Source organism: Rhinoraja longicauda, chromosome 2, assembly GCF_053455715.1.
Source record: "Rhinoraja longicauda isolate Sanriku21f chromosome 2, sRhiLon1.1, whole genome shotgun sequence".
NCBI lineage: Eukaryota > Metazoa > Chordata > Chondrichthyes > Rajiformes > Arhynchobatidae > Rhinoraja > Rhinoraja longicauda.
The window spans coordinates 25027830-25046182 of record NC_135954.1 but is presented as its reverse complement, the minus strand read 5'-3'; the positions used below and the strand labels follow the sequence as shown (position 1 = coordinate 25046182).

Here is an 18353-nt window from a genome sequence, read left to right as displayed (position 1 = left end):
GTCAGGATAGTTTGTCTGTTTGTTTCTATGTTAATTGTTTTTGTAAAGCGCTTTGAGCATGTGATAAGGCGCTATATAAAATAAATGGATTATTATTATTATTATTATTATTATTATCATTCCCCACCTTTGAACTTACCAACATCTTAGACAACTGAAGCATTAATTTCTTGCTTTTGTGTTCACTTCCCCAGCAATGAATGATCAAATTTTGTTAGCATTCTGAATTCCTTGAGGTACTGCCAAAACAAATAATTTCACGTTTTCCCAAATTTATGACTTCATTTGTGAGATCTTTGTTCATTCATGTATTTTTGTGCAGTTTTCTTGCATCCTCTTCAAAACTTGCTTTCTTGCTTGTGGGGAAACTTAGTAACCATACCTATGGTGCCATCACCCAAGTTATTGGCTTGTCAGCTATTAAAAGGACCATGAAGTGAAAATGCAATTTTGCTCGTGATTGACTAACAAGCAGTTGGAGTTGAAAAGGCAATTTAGCAAGTGGGAAAAGATTTACAAAGCAATAATTTTTGGTAAGCTTCTGCACTTCTAAGGAATGAAGTAGAAAATAGAATGATTTTTATTTATTGTCACATGAGATACAGTGAAAAGCTTTAGTTTCTTGCTAACCAGTCAGCAGAAAGACAATACATGATTATAATCGAGCCATCCACAGTGTACAGATACATGATCAACGGAATAATGTTTAGTCTGATCAAAGATAGTCTGAGGGTCTTCAATGAGATAGATTGGGTCTCAGGACTGCTCTCTAGATGTTGGTAAGATGGTTCAGTTGCCTGATAACAGCTGGGAAAAAACTGTCTCTGAATCTGCAGGTGTGCGTTTCACACTTCTATACATTTTGCCCGATGGGAAAGGGGATAAGAGGGAGTGGCCGGTGTGTGATTCGTCATTGATTATGCTGGTGGCCTTGCTGAGGCAGAGGAGAATTTACTCTAATGTAAACACGTGATTTTAAAGTATGTGAAAGTGAAAAACCGAAAAGATTTTCTGCAGGTAGATAATATTCAACTTAGTGGAAAATTTCCCCGAAAGCTAATTTGCAAGTCAAATTGCTATTCGGAAGGCAAACACGATGCTAGCATTTATTTCTGTGGGGAGCATGTTTCCACTAGTGGGAGAGTCGAGGACCAGAGGTCATAGCCTCAGAATTAAAGGACGTTCCTTTAGGAAGGAGATAAGGAATTTCTTTAGTCAGAGGGTGGTGAGTCTGTGGAATTCATTGCCACAGAAGTCTGGAGGCCAAGTCAATAGATATTTTTACGACAGAGATGGATAGATTCTTTGTTAGTACGGGTGTCGGGGGTTATGGGGAGAAAACAGGAGAATGGAGTTAAGACGGAAGGATAGATCAGCCATGAGGAGACTTGATGGGCCAAATGGCTTAATTCTGCTCCTATCACTTATGAACTTATGAAATCCTCTTTACATCTTGTGTCCTGCAAGGAACCAACCTTGGCCCCCCTCTTCTTTCTCGTTTGTATGTTTCGCTTCTCAATAAAGTGGTTTGTCTCTCATTCACATGAAAATACAGTGTCAGTTGTCACACGTATACAGTGATATCCATTTCATTCTTTTTGCCCACCTTGCTCAATTTTGATAATCTGAACTTGTTTGAAGTGCTTGTTTGACTTCGATGTTTTATCATCTCGACGTCTTTTTCTATTCGTGACTACCGTATGACTGTCTTTCAAAAAACTGAAATGCTGTAGAAAGAGAAAGAGAGAAACTCTATTCATACGATGTCAATGAACAGTTCAAGTGAAAGGTTATGAACCGTATCCACAAATTGTTGTTTCTCTCTCCACATCTGCCTGACCTGTTCAGCTTTTCCATGTTATCAATTTATTCTGATTTATTCTATCCCCTAGATTTGTAATCAGCAGTGAAACACCTATTTTGATTTGTGATGAGAACTTCCTCTTTGTATCCAAAATCAGCACCAACAAGAGCCCTTTATACCCAAAAGCAGCATTGACAAACTGGTTGATTTCCTTAAATTCAAGTGATTTTGGTTGAAAACCTGGAGCCAAAAGCTGAATTTTAAATCAACTTCTGAAATATAAAACATGGTATTAAAAGCCACTAATTTACCATTTGTAAATGTTCTATAGATTCAGGATCAGTTCCTGTGGATTGGAGGGAAGCTAATGTTATCCCACTTTTTAAGAAAGGAGGGAGAGAGAAAACAGGAAATTATAGACCAGTTAGTCTGACATCGGTGGTGAGGAAGATGCTGGAGTCAATTATAAAAGACAAAATTGCGGAGCATTTGGATAGCAGTAACAGGATCGTTCCGAGTCAGCATGGATTTACGAAGGGGAAATCATGCTTGACTAATCTCCTGGAATTTTTTGAGGATGTAACTAGTAAAGTAGACAGGGGAGAGCCGGTTGTTGGAGTGTATCTTGACTTTCAGAAAGCCTTTGACAAGGTCCCACATAGGAGATTCGTGGGCAGAATTAGAGCACATGGTATAGGGGGTAGGGTACTGGCATGGATAGAAAATTGGTTGGCAGACAGAAAGCAAAGAGTGGGGATAAATGGGTCCCTTTCAGAATGGCATGCAGTGACTAGTGGGGTACCGCAAGGCTCGGTGCTGGGACCACAGCTATTTACAATATACATTAAGGAATTGGATGAAGGGAATAAAAGTAACATTAGCAAACTTGTAGATGACACAAAACTGGGTGGCAGTGTGAACTGTGAGGAAGATGCTATGAGGTTGCAGGGTGACTTGGACAGGTTGTGTGAGTGGGCGGATGCATGACCGATGCAGTTTAATGTGGATAAGTGTGAGGTGATCCACTTTGGTGGTAAGAATAGGAAGGCAGATTATTATCTGAATGGTGTTTAGTTAGGAAAAGAGGACGTACAACGAGATCTGGGTGTCCTAGTGCATCAGTCACTGAAAGGAAGCATGCAGGTACAGCAGGCAGTGAAGAAAGCCAATGGAATGTTGGCCTTCATAACAAAAGGAGTTGAATATAGGAGCAAGGAGGTCCTTCTGCAGTTGTACAGGGCCCTAGTGAGACCACACCTGGAGTACTGTGTGTAGTTTTGGCCTCCAAATGTGAGGAAGGATATTCTTGCTATTGAGGGCGTGCAGCGTAGGTTTACTAGGTTAATTCCCGGAATGGCGGGACTGTCGTATGTTGAAAGACTGGAGCGACTAGGCTTGTATACACTGGAATTTAGAAGGATGAGGGGGAATCTTATTGAAACACATAAGATTATTAGGGCTTTGGACACGTTAGAGGCAGGAAACATGTTCCCAATGTTGGGGGAGTCCAGAACCAGGATAAGAATAAGGAAGAGGCCATTTAGAACGGAGATGAGGAAAAAGCTTTTCAGTCAGAGTTGAAAATCTGTGGAATTTTCTGCCTCAGAAGGCAGTGGAGGCCAATTCTCTGGATGCTTTCAAGAGAGAGCTAGATAGAGCTCTTAAAGATAGCGGAGTCAGGGGGGTTCTGGAGAAGGCAGGAATGGGGTACTGATTGTGAATGATCAGTTATGATCACATTGAATGGCGGTGCTGGCTCGAAGGGCTGAATGGCCTACTCCTGCTCCTATTGTCTATTGTAAAAATTAAAAATAACATCTTTCCTAAAAATCTGCATTTAGAAAGAAAATGTGGGGAAAAATGAAATAACAGACGAGATAATGTGTTGGACAAAATTGTGGTTATGCCTCCATTTAGAAATTTGGTTGTCTGTTAAAAGATTGTACCAATCTATATCATTCATTTTGAATGACATAGAAAAGGAACAGCTTCGAGAACCACCCTACATCCTACTTGGAACCCCTCCCTCAACCCTTTTATTAATATATTGACTGCATAGGTCCTGCTTCCTGTATTCATATTGAACTCAAAAAATATTGTACATTTGGTGTCACTTTCCACCCTGTTCCCACAACCACTGTCCAACCACATTTACGGTTGTGGTACAAAATCTCTTCAACTTCAGGGACCTCGTCTATCAGATCAAACTTGTCTGTTAAAGGTCATCCATCTGCACCCTTTCCACCCAGCTAACAAAGGTCCATTGCAAGTCCACAGTCTCCCACAGCTACCTCAACTACACACATTCTAGCTTCCCTTGCACTTTAACTTGCACTTTTTCCAACCTAGTTTTCTACAATCAGTGCTCACTACGTGGCTGCAAGGATGACCTCAGGATTAAGCCTGCGAGCTTAATTCTCAGTCCTCTAATTTGCATTCACCATTCTACTCTCACTCTGTGATTTCTTGGACTGTTATAAAGTCCTGCATAAGTCGAGGAACAGCCACTGTCCAACCAGATTGAAGACTTCCGGATGTGGTACGAAATTTCTACAACTTCAGGGACCCCGTCTGTATTCGATCTAACTTGTCTGTTAAGGTCATCTATCTGCACAATTTATTTTTTCCACTTGCACGACCTAATAAGTTAGGAATTTCACAACCTTGCTGCATTTCACAACCTTTATATTCCTTTGTTCAAGTTGTCTCTCATTAATTTATTAATCAGATGGTTTCATTGCAGTTGATCAGCTTGGCAAATTTGGCCTTTGGCTCTTGAGCCAGGCTTCAAGGCGTACCTCAAAATACTCTTAAACCTTTATGTCGCTATAATACCCTGCTCTACCCTGCTGCTCCTCCTGTCTGGAAACAATCATCAGGAGAACTTCAGATATCAGATAACTTTGTTTGAAATTGAACCAGGTCTCTCTGTGAGGTACAGGCATAATTAAAATGTTTGTCTGCAGCAGCATCACAGGCTCATAGACTGAGACGAGGAAACAAAACCAAATTATATGTGAATTGTCCATAAATTGCACATGATATTTCTAAAAAGACTGCAACATGAACAAATTAGTGCAAAAACTTAGTTGGGGAAAAAAGCAAGTCCACAGCAGTGCAAAAGGTGAACCAAAGTACTATGTTGAGGAGGCAGGGTTAGGATTGTGTGCAGGTAGAAACATAGAAAATCGGTGCAGGAGGAGGCCATTCGGCCCTTCGAGCCAGCACCGCCATTCATTGTGATCATGGCTGATCATCCACAATCAGCAACCCGTGCCCAACTTCTCCCCATATCCCTTGATTCCACCAGCCCCCAGAGCTCTCTCTAACTCTCTTAAATTCATCCAGTGATTTGGCCTCCACTGCCCTCTGGCAGAGAATTCCACACATTCACAGCTCTCTGGGTGAAAAAGTTCCTTCTAACCTCAGTTTAAAATGGCCTCCCCTTTATTCTAAGACTGTGATCCCTGGTTCTGGACTCCCCCAACATTGGGAACTTTTTTCCTGCATCTAGCTTGTCCAGTCCCTTTATAATTCTATATGTCTCTTCGATCCCCTCTCATCCTTCTAAACTCCAGTGAATACAAGCCTAGTCTTTTCAATCTTTCCTCATGTGACAGTCCTGCCATCCCAGGGATCAATCTCGTGAACCTACGCTGCACTCCCTCAATTACAAGGATGCCCTTCCTCAAATTAGGAGATCAAAACTGTATACACTTCTCCAGATGTGGTCTTACCAGGGCCCTATATAACTGCAGAAGAACCTCTTTACTTCTATAGTGAAATCCTCTCATTACGAAGGACATCATGCCGTTAACTTTCTTCACTGTCTGCTGTACCTGCACACCAACTTTCAGTGACTGGTGTACAACGACACCCAGGACTCGCTGCACTTTCCCCATACCAAACTTTACACCATTGAGATAATAATCTGCCTCCTTGTTTTTGCCGCCAAAGTGGATAACCTCACATTTATCTACATTGTACCGCATTTGCCATGCATCTGCCCCTCTCACTCAACCTGTCCAGGTCACCCTGCAACCTCCTGACATCCTCTTCGCAGTTCACACTGCCACCCAGCTTTGTGTCATCTGCAAACTTGCTAGTGTTCTAATTCCTTCACCAAATCATTAATATATATGGTAAACAGTTGCCGTTCCAACAACGAGCCTTGCGGCACTCCACTCGCCACTGCCTGCCATTCTGAAAAGGACCCGTTTAGTCCTACGGTTTGCTTCCTGTCTGCCAAACAATTCTCTATCCATGTCAACACCCTACCCCCAATACCATGTGCTCTAATTTTGCTCACCAATCTCCCGTGTGGGACCTTATCAAAGGCTTTCTGAAAGTCTAGTTACACAACATCCACTGGCTCCCCTTCATCCATTTTACTTGTCACATCCTCAAAAAAATCCAGACGATTAGTCGAGCATGGTTTCCCTTTCATAAATCCATGCTGACTTGTACTTATCCTTTTATTGCTATCCAAATGCACCATTATTACCTCTTTAATAATTGACTCCAGCATCTTCCCCACCACCGATGTCGGCTAACTGGTTTGTAATTCCCCGTTTTCTCTCTTGCTCCTTTCTTGAAAAGTGGGATAACATTAGCTATCCTCCAATCCACAGGAACTGATCCCGAATCTATTGAACATTGGAAAATGATCACCGTTGCGTCCACTATTTCTAGAGTTACCTCCCGAATTTACTGGGATGCAGACCATCAGGCCCTGGGGATTTATCAACCTTCAGTCCCATCAGTCTACCCAATACTATTTCTCGCCCAATGCAAATTTCTTTCAGTTCCTCTATCCCCCTAGATCCTCTGTCCTCTCGTACATCTGGGAGATTGTTTGTGAGTTCCTTGTGTCTTCCAACTCTTCTGCCATTTCGTTGTTACCCATAATAATTTCACCCGTGTCTGACTTCAAGGGACCCACATTTGTCTTTGCTGATCTTTTTTTCTTAACATATCTAAAGAAGCTTTTACTGTCCTCCTTTATATTCTTGGCTAGCTTCCCCTCGTACTTCATCTTTTCAGCCCGTATTGCCCGTTTTGTTACCTTCTGTTATCCTTTGAAAGTTTCCCAATCCTCTGGCTTTCTGCTGCTCTTTGCTGTGTCATACATCTTTTCTTTTAGTTTTATTCCATCCTTAACTTCCATTGTCAGCCACGGTTGCCTCCTACTCCCCTTAGAATCTTTCTTCCGCTTTGGAAGGAAATGATCCTGCATCTTCTGCATTATGCCCAGAAATTCCTGCCATTGCTGTTCCACCGTCATTCCTGCTAGGATCTGTTTCCAGTCAACCTTGGCCAGCTCCTCTCTCATGCCTTCATAGTCCCCTTTCAACTGCAACACTGACACTTCCGATTTAACTTTCTCCCTCTCAAATTGCAGATGAAAACTAATCACTACCTTTTATCAAATCTGGTTCATTGGACAACACTAAATCCAGAATTGCCTTTTCTCTGGTAGGCTCCAGTACAAGCTGCTCTAAGAATCCATCTCGGGGGCACTCTACAATCTCTCTTTCTTGGGGTCCAGAACCAACCTGATTTTCCCAGTCTACCTGCATATTGAAATCGCCCATCACCACAGTGGCATTACCTTTGTTACATGCCAGTTTCAACTCCTGCTGCAACTTACACCCTATATCCGGGCTACTATTTGGGGGTCTGTAGATAACTCCAATCAGTGTCGTCTCACCTTTACAATTCCTCAACTCTATCCACAGTGACTCTACCCCGTCATTAGGTTCAAGAACCTGACGGCTGTTGGAGAATAGCTGGGCTGATGGTATGGGACTTTAGGTTTCAGTGGTAGTAGTGAAAAGAGCACAAGAGAATGGTGAGGATCCTTGATGACGGACGCCACCTTCGTTAACCAGCAACTCGGGTTGATGCTTTTGATGGTGGGATGGGTTGTACCCGTGATTGATCGGAGTCCACCACTCTCTGCATCCTTTTGCATTGCTGTGCATTGTGATTGCCGTAATGCAACCAGTCAGGATATACTCTGTATAAGTTTGTTAGGGTATTTGGGAACATGCCGAAGCATTTAAAATTTCTGAGAAAGTAGGGTCACCGGTGCACCCTCTTCGTGATTGTACTTGGGTGCTGGGACCAGGATAAGTCATCCAAGATGTTAATGCCCAGGAATTTTGATGTGTGCAAAAAAACTTTCTTCGTCAAAGTTTTACCAATGAAAACTGGCATGGCAGTCTCCTGACTTTCTTTTTCTGAAGTCGGTGCTTGGTCCCTTGGTCTTGTTGACGTTGAGGTTATTGTTGTGGCACCACTCGACCAGGGGTTCTTTCGCTCTCTTGTATACTGACCTATAATACATACAGGAATACGGAGCTTTTTTGTCATTCGATACCGAGATACCGAACGAAATTACATTTCCAGCAGTCACAGAACACAAAAAAAAAAAAAAAAGAACACAAGACACACGACCCCAACACAAACATCCATCACAGTGACTCCAAACACCCCCTCACTGTGATGGAAGGCAAAAAAACTTCCTCTCTCTTCCCCCATGCCCACGGACAGACAGCTCGACCCCAACCGAGGCGACCGACCCGCACAGCCCCTGCAAGGAGATGGAAGTCCCCGCGGCCGAGCCGCACCGAGCGCTGAAATGTCCCGTGGCCGTACCGGGCGATTGAAGGCACCGCTGCCGAGCCGTACTTCCTCGCCCCGAGGAAGAGACCTGAAAAAAGAAAGGTTTCCCCCACCCCCACACATACACAGCCAAAAACAAAAACCACCCCAACACCAACACACAAACAAAAAGGGAAAAAAGAGAAACAGACTGCCAGCGAGCCGCAGCCGTTAGGCGCCGCCACATGTGATTCGCCGCCACACGCCGCCATCAGTGATCAGGCCCACCACAGTGGGGTTGTCGGTAAATTATACGGTCGGTATTGGAGTTTTGCTTTGTCATACGATTATAGAGTAAAGAGAGAAGAACAGGGTGATTCGCAAGCAACCTTGACATGCACCTGTGTTAATGGTTGAGATGTGACTGAACCTCACTAATTGCAAAATAGAATTCTAAAATTCTAATCAGGAAGTCAAGGTTGCTATTGCAAATGGAGTACAGAGAACTAGATCATGGGCCTTGCATGTAACATTTGAATTAATTGCTCTTTCCTGGTGTGTATGTGACCTGCAACAACGTGGACAACTAAACTTCTTTCTGAAGGTATTCAGCAACTTGCTCAGTGGATAATATGCTTATACAGAAAAAAAACACCAATTAATTAAAAATGGATCACCATGTGTTGATATCGGACACTGCAAATAATACCATCTGGTTGGTCAGTGGAAACTAGATAGATGGAGGGCCTGTCTCTGTGGTGTACCTCACAATGACTATAATGCCTCGTTAAGAGAGCTATCCTCAAAGGAAGGAACAGACTGGCTTCGTCCCAATCACAGAATTGGACATTGACAACAATGCGTTGGACTCCATGATCCCATTCCCTGGATGACCTTTGAATGACCTGGTAATACAAAGGTATTCAGGTGGAAGAGTTGATCTCACTACTAGCTTTGTGAAGCTTCATTGTATGAGGTCAAATGTGAATAATGAAGTTTGTGCATGTTAAGTGGCACAGAATAGCAAGGATGCACAATGGTGATAGACTTCAGTGTCCGTCTTCGAGCAGCTTGGAAGCATCACTGTGTAATCTGGCACATTGTCTCCCAGCTTGCCTTTTCCTTGGTCTTGTTGACAATGGGCGAGCGTTTGTTGTTGGAGCACCATTCAACCAGGTATTCTGTCACTAAAGGATGTAGTTTCTCAACGGGGTTTACAGCATCTTGTTAGTAAATCCGCAACACAAGGAACTTGACATCACTGTCATTACCATAATCACTCTACCTGTTGCAGATGCATTCTCTTGAAAGTAGTTGTAGGGCTGATCACCATATTCCCTCTGAGGCCATACTCGCCCCATGTTATGTAGAACTATCATTGTGTTAAATGGGATTAAATCAGAACAGATTTGGGAGCTTAAATCAAGGTATTTATTGGGGGACAAGGAACAACAGCAGCGACAGAAATTTATGTCCGTTCATGCCCTGCCTTTCACTCAGTGTACTATTACTATTATTAAGCCATGGGATCAATCTTGATTCAATGAAGATTGCAGAAGGAACAGCACCAGGCATTCCTAAAGGTATCATCCTGGCAAAGCTGCAATACGTCAGGCAGATAAATGCGAACAATGTGCAAAAGACCGAGCTAAGTGATCCTCCAACCAATGGATTAAATTAGAATTCCGAGGTCTGCCAAGTATGAGCATGGTGGTGGACAGTTAATCAGCTGCAACGTTGAAGAACAATGGCATCCCAATCTTTGGTCCAAAGTACATTTGCATAAGACAGTGTTGAAGCATTTTCAACAATTTTCCGCCAGATATACCGAATGGAATATCCATTTAGAAATAAATAGCAGGACAGACAAAGGAGAGTCAGTAAATGTTGTTTACTTGGATTTTCAGAAAGCCTTTAAGGTGCCGCACGTGAGGCTGCTAAGGAAGATGAGAGCCCATGGTATCAAAGGGCAGATACTCGCATGGATAGCAGGTTAGCTGGATGGCGGAAGACAAAGAGAGGCAATAAAGGGGGATTTTTCTGGTTGGTTGCCAGTAACTCATGTAGTATGGCAGGGGTCGGTGCTGGGGCTGCTACTCTTCACGTTATTTATTAATGATTTGGACGAGGGGATTGAAGGCATTGTGGCCAGGTTTGGATAGGTGGACGGGCAGGTAGTATAGAAAAAGCAGGGACTCTGCAGAAGGACGTGGACAGGTTGGGAGAGTGGGCAAAGAAGTGGCAGATGGAATTATAGTGTAGCAAAATGTCGAGCCATGCATTTTGGTAGTAGGAATGAAGGCGTAGACAATTTTCTAAATGGGTAAAGGATCCAGAAATCAGAGGTGCAAAAAGACTTGGGCATGCGGGTGCAGGATTCCCAAAAAGTTAATCTGCAAGTCAAATCGGTAGTAAAGAAAGCAAAGTCAATGCTAGCATTTATTTCGAGAGGGCTTGTATACAAAAACAGGGATGTAATGCTGAAGCTCTATAAGGCGCTGGTCAGGCCGCATTTGGAACATTGTGAGCAATTTTGGGCACCATATCTGAGGAAGGATGTGCTGGCTCTGGAGAGGGTCCAGAGGAGGTTTACAAGAATGATCCCAGGTATGAATAGGTTACCCGATGATGAGCGTTTGTCGGCAATGGGCCTGTACTTGCTGGAGTTTAGAAGAATGAGGGGGACCTCATTGAAACATTGACGCCATTCGGCTCGAAGGGCCGAATGGCCTCCTCCTGCACCTATTTTCTGTGTTTCAACATACAGAATAGTGAAAGGCTTGGATAGAGTGGATGTGGAGAGGATGTTTACCCTAATGGGAGAGTCTAGGAGTGGAGGTCATAGCCTCAGAATTAAAGGACGTTCTTTTAGGAAGGAGATGAAGAGAAATTTCTTTCGTCAGACGGTGGTGAATCTATGGAATTCTTTGCCACAGAAGGCTGTGGAGGCCAAGCCAGTGGATAAGGCAGAGATAGATTCTTGATTAGTGCAGGTGTCCGGTTATGAGGTGAAGGCAGGAGAATGTGGTTGAGAGCGAGAGATAGATCAGCCACGATTGAATGGCGGAGTAGGCGATGGGCCGAAGGGCCTAATTCTATTCCTATCACTTATGACCTGACTATTTCCGCTTCCTTTAAGATCTTCAATGTTGTGGAAGTTTTTTTCAAGCTATTTCAATTCATGTGATATCAAGAAAGGACTGAATCGATTGAATGGCAGTATAAAAAAATTGCAATTCAACTATTTTCTACACAGTCGGCCTATTCTTGATTATTGTTATCAAATGGCATTTATCAATAACGTGCTAGGCATCAGTGAGGTTTTGAGAGAACTTCTTGGTTCCAGTCTCATCACAGCTTTGGTTCAAACATCAACAAAAGACCTAAATTTCACAAGTGAGATGAAAGTGACCATTGGCATCTAGGTAACGTTTGACCTTATGTTGGATTGAGGAGCCCAGGGAATTTGCAAGAGAACATGACAATGGTTGCATTGGTATCTTGTGGAAAGAACATAGATGAGGTTTTCAGGGATCAATCATCTCAGCTTCAGGACATCACTGCAGGACTTTCTTCGGTCATTATGCCAGACCTCCCTGCATTCAGTTGTTCCATCCATGACCATCCTACCTTCACAAGAACGGGCAGTGAATGCAACGTAAGTGCCAGGAAAGGAACATCTTCATCAAGAGCATATGTAACCACCCAACACTTGATATTTAATGATAATACCTTTGGCAGCATCAACATTGTCGAGGTCACAAATGATCTGAGGATCAAGTGACCCGGCTGGACACTTAGTGTGACCTTCTGAACAGTCATGAAATTGGGAGCCGACTGATAATTGACTCTGCTCGTAACTGCTGAAAACCTTCCCATGAACTATAATACACAAGTACTGCTCATTTTCTTGGAATAACTGCAGCAATACTCATGAAGCTCTGTCCTTTGTGACGAAACAGACTATTTCATTGATGCCTGTTCACCATCCTGACTTTATCGCCATCTCCAATGCTAGGACAAATGGAGGAAGTGTATGTTAATGCATATAAATTTGCCCCCAAATTCTGTGCCACATTGACATGGAAATTTATTGCTCGTTCCTTATTGCTGCTGGATTTAAATCCTGGAACTTCCCAGCAAATGCCATTTGCAAAACTACCATTCTTAAAATCTATGGCAGTTCGAACAGGTAGCGTATGGCTCACCACCAATTTCTCAAGCAATAGGGATAGGCAACAAAAGCTTGCCTTGCCAGCAATGATTGAATTCCAAGAAAATATGGTTTAAAATTGTCTTCAGTGAAGTCGGTTATTTGATGCTATTTGAGAGATCTCCTTGCCTCGTGTTCAGTTATCTTGAGTTCCTCAGTGACAATGCTTATCATAAAATGTTCTTCAAAAAGTAATTTCTATGCAGTCAAGTTCTTCTGTCTCAGTAATGGATAAATTCAATTTTGGGAGTTCAATGTGTTTGTGAATGGCGGCTTAGCTTTTGAAAAATTAACTTTTTAGGCAGTGATTGATATTGGCTTTAGCAAAGTTTAGTAAAGGAATCAGGGGATATGGGGGAAAAAGCAGAAATGGGCAGCTGATTTTAGATGATCAGCCATGATCATATTGAATGGCGGTGCTGGCTCGAAGGGCCAAATGGCCTACACCTGCACCTAATTTTCTGTGTTTCAAAAGTTCATTTACTTGCACAGTAATAGTATTGAATTAACATTTTTTTTCCCCTCTTACTAAACAGTTTTGAAATCGTCAATTCTCACTTGGGTGAGTGGGGAAAATTTTGTATATCTTGTTTTTTCTAAATTGCATTGCAGCAAACAAAATACTTTAATTGGTTAAGAATTAAAATAACTGCAGTGCTGCCCTACATATCTTATCTTCAGTTGGTTTATTTTCCTGGGTGTTGGAAAAGCTGTGTTTCTTATCCCTAGTAATCATCAGTGTATTAATTTGATCGTTGTTGGTGTGTATAACATTTGACTCCTGGGATTTAAGAATAATATTGTGTATTTTTAATTAATAGTTTTTATGTCACTGATTCTCCTGTGCTACATCAGTCAGTATTGTATCTTCTGATGAACCAGTTTAGAATAATACCTTTGCAGTTCAGATAGGATGGAATCAACAAAAAGAGAACCGTTCACCAGGACTTGGGGAGAACCTTTCAGTCATCCTGCAGTAATACTGGTTAATGGAAGTTTTATTTAAATCTTCTACAAAACTTCCTTGCATGTTACATATTTGCTGACTTAACCTTGTTGTATACCATCCTAATTTGTATATCTTCCCAATTCGTAGCCTCCGTTAAAGTAATTTTCAGAGAATACTCCATGGGAGCATGTGAATTATCATTATTTTGTAAAATATTAAAAACACAATTTGAAATTGCATGCTTTTCCTCTCGTGTTTTTCTTTAATTTCTGTATAAACTACAACATTGTGACCTTTTTCCTCTTCCCCTTCTCCAGAAACAACTTCGGTTGACAAGCCAACATCTCATTCATGTGCTACTCCTTCATCGTCATCCTCTGGAATGACTCCAGCTTCTCAGACGCCATCGGCCACAACATCTACTGTTCCTGTTTCGCCTGTTCCTCAGTCACCTATTCCTCCTCTGCTTCAGGATCCAAATCTTTTGCGGCAACTACTTCCTGCTTTACAGGCCACTTTGCAACTTAACAATGCTAATGTGGATATGTCAAAAATAAATGAAGGTATGTGTCAGCTTTGAATAACTTTTTAAAAAGCTTGGTAGGGTAAACAACTTTAAACTTGAAAGTTAGATGTGACAATTTATGCCTTTTTAGTCATAAAATTTACTGGTAAACATGGTGATTTATGCTTTGATGGATTTCATCCCACCATACTCCAATTCCGTAGGCGGACTTGCAGGCATGTTGCTTTTGCCTTGCTTATCCATGTATAGCCTCGTCCTTGTTTTCCAATCCCTCCACAGCCAAACCTCTTCAATTTTCATGATATTTGCACTTTTTTTCTGATTCTAACGTTTTGAGGGATCCCCAAATTTAATTCATCTCTGTACCATGTTTCTGTAATTTTCTTCCCAAACCTCTCCATCACTTAACCTTCCTCCGTCGAGGTGTTTATTACAGCTGGTGATCAATTTTATTTGCTATCTGCCCTTGTATCTCTTTATGGCTGGGTATTAAATTTCATTTGAAATCCTTGTGATTGCAGAAGTGATCACCTTCCTCAATGAGTATTTCTCAAATGTTTCAAAGGAGTTTTATTGTCAGGTAAGATACAGTGATATGCGAATTACCATATAGTCATACGAAAAAAAAAGCACCAAGGCACACAACTACATAAAACATCCCCCACAGCGGATTCCCCATATTCCTCACTGATGGAAGGCAAAAAAAACAATTCTCTTTATTCTCCCGCGGTCGGGGCAGTCGAACCATCCGTCGGGGCGATCAAAGCTCCCGTGTCGGGGCGGTCGAAGCCTCTGCGTCGGGGCGGTCGAAGCCTCTGCGTCGGGGCGGTCGAAGCCTCTGCGTCGGGGCGGTCGAAGCCTCCGCGTCGGGGCGGTCGAAACTCCGGCGGCTTGGGGTCCAGAAGTCGGTCTCTGACCAGAGACCGTGGACTCCGTGATGTTAAGTCCACAAGCACCCACCGTTGGAGCTCCAAGGTCGACCCCTGGCAAAGGGATAGCGAGTACCGCGATGGTAAGTCCGCAGGCGACCGCGGTGGAGCTCTCAGAAGTTGGTCTCCAGCAAAAGCTGCCAACTCCTCGATGTTACGCCGCAGTGCGGACGGTGATACGATATGGATCTCCGTCGAGGTAAGCGATTGGAAAAGTGTGCAGATGACACTATATGTTGGGCATGTAGGCTGAGGAATGTTTAGTGGAGTTTAATGCAGATATGTGCAAGGTGTTGCATTGTGGGATGTCAATCAGGCCTTGTTCGCTGCCAAATGACTTGCTTCACATAGGATTGCAAGTGCATGGTTCCTTGAAGGTGGAGTCACAGGTAGATCACATTGGCCATCATCAGTCAGAGAATTGAGTGTAGAGGTTGGGAGGTCGTGTTGTAGTTGTATAAAAATTGGTGAGGCCCCATTTGGAGTATTGTGTACTGTTCTGTGCACCATGTTATAGGAAAGATGTCAAGCTGGAGCGTGTATAGAGAAGATTTACGAGGAATTTAGCCAGGACTAGTGGGTCTGAGTTATAGGGAGGGGTTGAGTAGTCTGAGACTCTATTCCTTGGAGCGCAGGAGGATGAGGGGTGATCTTATGGCGGTGTATAAAATCATGAGAGGAGTAGATGGGGTAGATGTACAGAATCTCTTGCCCAGAGTAGATGAATCGTGGAATCAGTGGCGTCACCTTTTTACACAATGGATGATGGGTGTATGGCCAGAGGAGGTAGTTGAGGCAGGGACTATCCCAGTGTTTAAGAAACAGTTAGACAGGTATATGGATCGGACAGGATGAAGGGATATGAGCCAAATGCAGGCAGATGGGATTAGTGTAGCTGGGACATGTTGGTACGGTGTGGGCAAGGGCCTGTTTTCATGCTGTATGACTCTATGGCATTCCTACATCAGGAAATATAATTCAATTACAAGCTTAATAGTCATGACAAGGCATGAATATTGAATTCACCCTCATTAATCGCTATTTTGAACTTTTCAAACAAGGAACTGCTGATGTTGGTTTATAAAAAGAAGATCATGTGCCACAGTAACTTACCAGGTCATACAGCATCTCTGATGAACATAAGTATGGTTTTTGGGTTGGAACACTTCTTCAGACTGATTGTGGTGCGGGTGGGATGGGGTGGGGGGTGGGGAACGAAGAAAGCCGATAGAGAGGAGGGGCAGGACAAAGCGTGTGTGGGGGGGAGCTTTGATGGACAGATGGGTGGACAAAGGCCAGAGATTAAAAGGCAGAGGATGTGAGACAGACGGATTGAAGAGTTGTGAATTGTGAAGGAGTCTAGCAGGAGGGGGAGGGCAGAAATAGGTTGAATCCAACTATTGAGGCTTCTTTGACAAAACTTCCCCACAATAGACAATAGGTGCAGGAGTAGGCAATTCGGCCCTTCGAGCCAGCACCGTGATCATGGCTGATCATGCACAATCAGTACCCTGTTCCTGCCTTCTCCCCATATCCCCTGACTCCGCTACCATTAAGAGCTCTATCCAACTCTCTCTTAAAAGCATCCAGAGAATTGGCCTCCGCTGCCTTCTGAGGCAGAGAATTCCACAGCTTCACAACACTCTGAGTGAAAAAGTTCTTCCTCATCTCCGTTCTAAATGGCCTACCCCTTATTCTTAAACTGTGGCCTCTGGTTCAGGACTCCCCCAACACCGGGAACATGTTTCCGGCCTCTAGCGTGTCCAATCTGCTGCTGAATGGGTCAAGTCCAGCAACTGCTCTGCAGAAGAAAAATTGCAAAGAGCTGTGAATGTAACCCAATCCATCATACAAACCAGTTCCCCCCTCCAATCCCCCACCCATTGACTCTACCTCGGGAAAGTAGGCAACCTAAACAAGGACTACTTGCACCGTGCTTATTCTCCCTTCTCCCTCTGTTGTTGGACAGTAGATACAAAAGCTTGAAAGATGTATCACCAGATTCAAGGAGAGGTTCTGCCCTGCTTTTATCAAACTCTTGAATGGACCTCTCTACCCTGTTACAGCACTTGCACTTTTATATCCTTCCTCTTTTTGCATTACCTGATATACTCATGTATGGTCTGATTTGCCTGAGAGACAGGCAAAACCAAGATTTTGACTATTTTGGTGCACGTAACAATGATAAACCAATACCATTAATATTTCCATGAAAGAATCTTACCGCATGGAAATTGAGGCAATTGGCCCTTAAGGCATGTGTTAGTTTATTGAAAGAGCTTTTCAGACCCTTGCATGTTTGTTGTTCTCTGTTGGCTCTTTACCTTTTGAATTATTTTCCCACATACTTTCAAACATTATATCACAGGCCATAATCATTTGACCACTCCCCTCATTCTTTCCCCAAATCCCTTACATTTTCACTTTGTGTTCCCTTTTCACTTTGTGTTTCTGTCAGTGAAAACATATTTAGCTAATTTGACAATGGGAAATGGGATATATAAATGCAAGCTTTTTATTCCAGATTGGTGATCTGCAACAGTGGCCATGAAATTACAGAGTTGTAGTTTAATAAAATAAGTTCACTAATGTCTTTCCAATAAGTGAATCTGCAGTCCTTGCCTGATTTGGCCTGTGTGACCACTAGATTGTAATTTCTTAACTTCCCGATAATATCCCCAGGCAACCCATACATTTCAGGACAGTTTAGTTTAGTTGAGAGATACAATGTGGAAACTGACCCTTTGACCTGCCGAGTCCACACAAACTCTCAATCACTTGTACACTAGTTTGGAGATACAGCACGGAAATAGGCCCTTTGGCCCACTGAGGCCATGCTGACCAGTGATTTTCCCATACACTAGTTCTATCCTACACACTAGGGACAATTTACTGAAGGCAATTAACCTACCGACCAGCATGTCTTTGGAATGTGTGAGGAAACTGGAGCACTGGAGAAAACCCACATGCTCACAGGGAGAACGTTCAAACTATGTGCAGACAGCATCCATGGTCAGGATCGAACCCACATCTCTGGTGCTGTAAGGCAGCAACTCTGCCATTGTGCCACCCTTAGGGATGGGTCGTCAATGCTGGCAAGCCAGAGAAGCTTACATCATCTATGCAAGTAAATCAATTTTAACTAAAGTTTATGGCATAATCTGTTCTTCAGAGAGGGTAATCTCAATTTTGCCAATCTCACAGGGTAAGTGAAACTGGTATTTTGATACATTCATTTTGCAGACACTCCAAAATATGACATCTTCCATTAAAACCTGTTGTCTAGAAATTGACATGATACTCCAGCTGAAGGCTAATCCATAATT

The 18353-nt window shown here is 42.9% G+C and overlaps 1 protein-coding gene across 2 annotated transcripts in view; it reads left to right on the top strand.

Moving 5' to 3' along the window:
* Positions 1 to 18353, top strand: part of waca (WW domain containing adaptor with coiled-coil a) — a 95754-nt gene that overhangs the window by 40856 nt on the left and 36545 nt on the right. For both annotated transcript variants that reach the window (XM_078415905.1, XM_078415899.1), the window contains one exon: positions 13890 to 14135. In XM_078415905.1, the coding sequence (XP_078272031.1) occupies positions 13890 to 14135 (246 nt within the window). The remainder of the gene's footprint in view (positions 1 to 13889; positions 14136 to 18353) is intronic.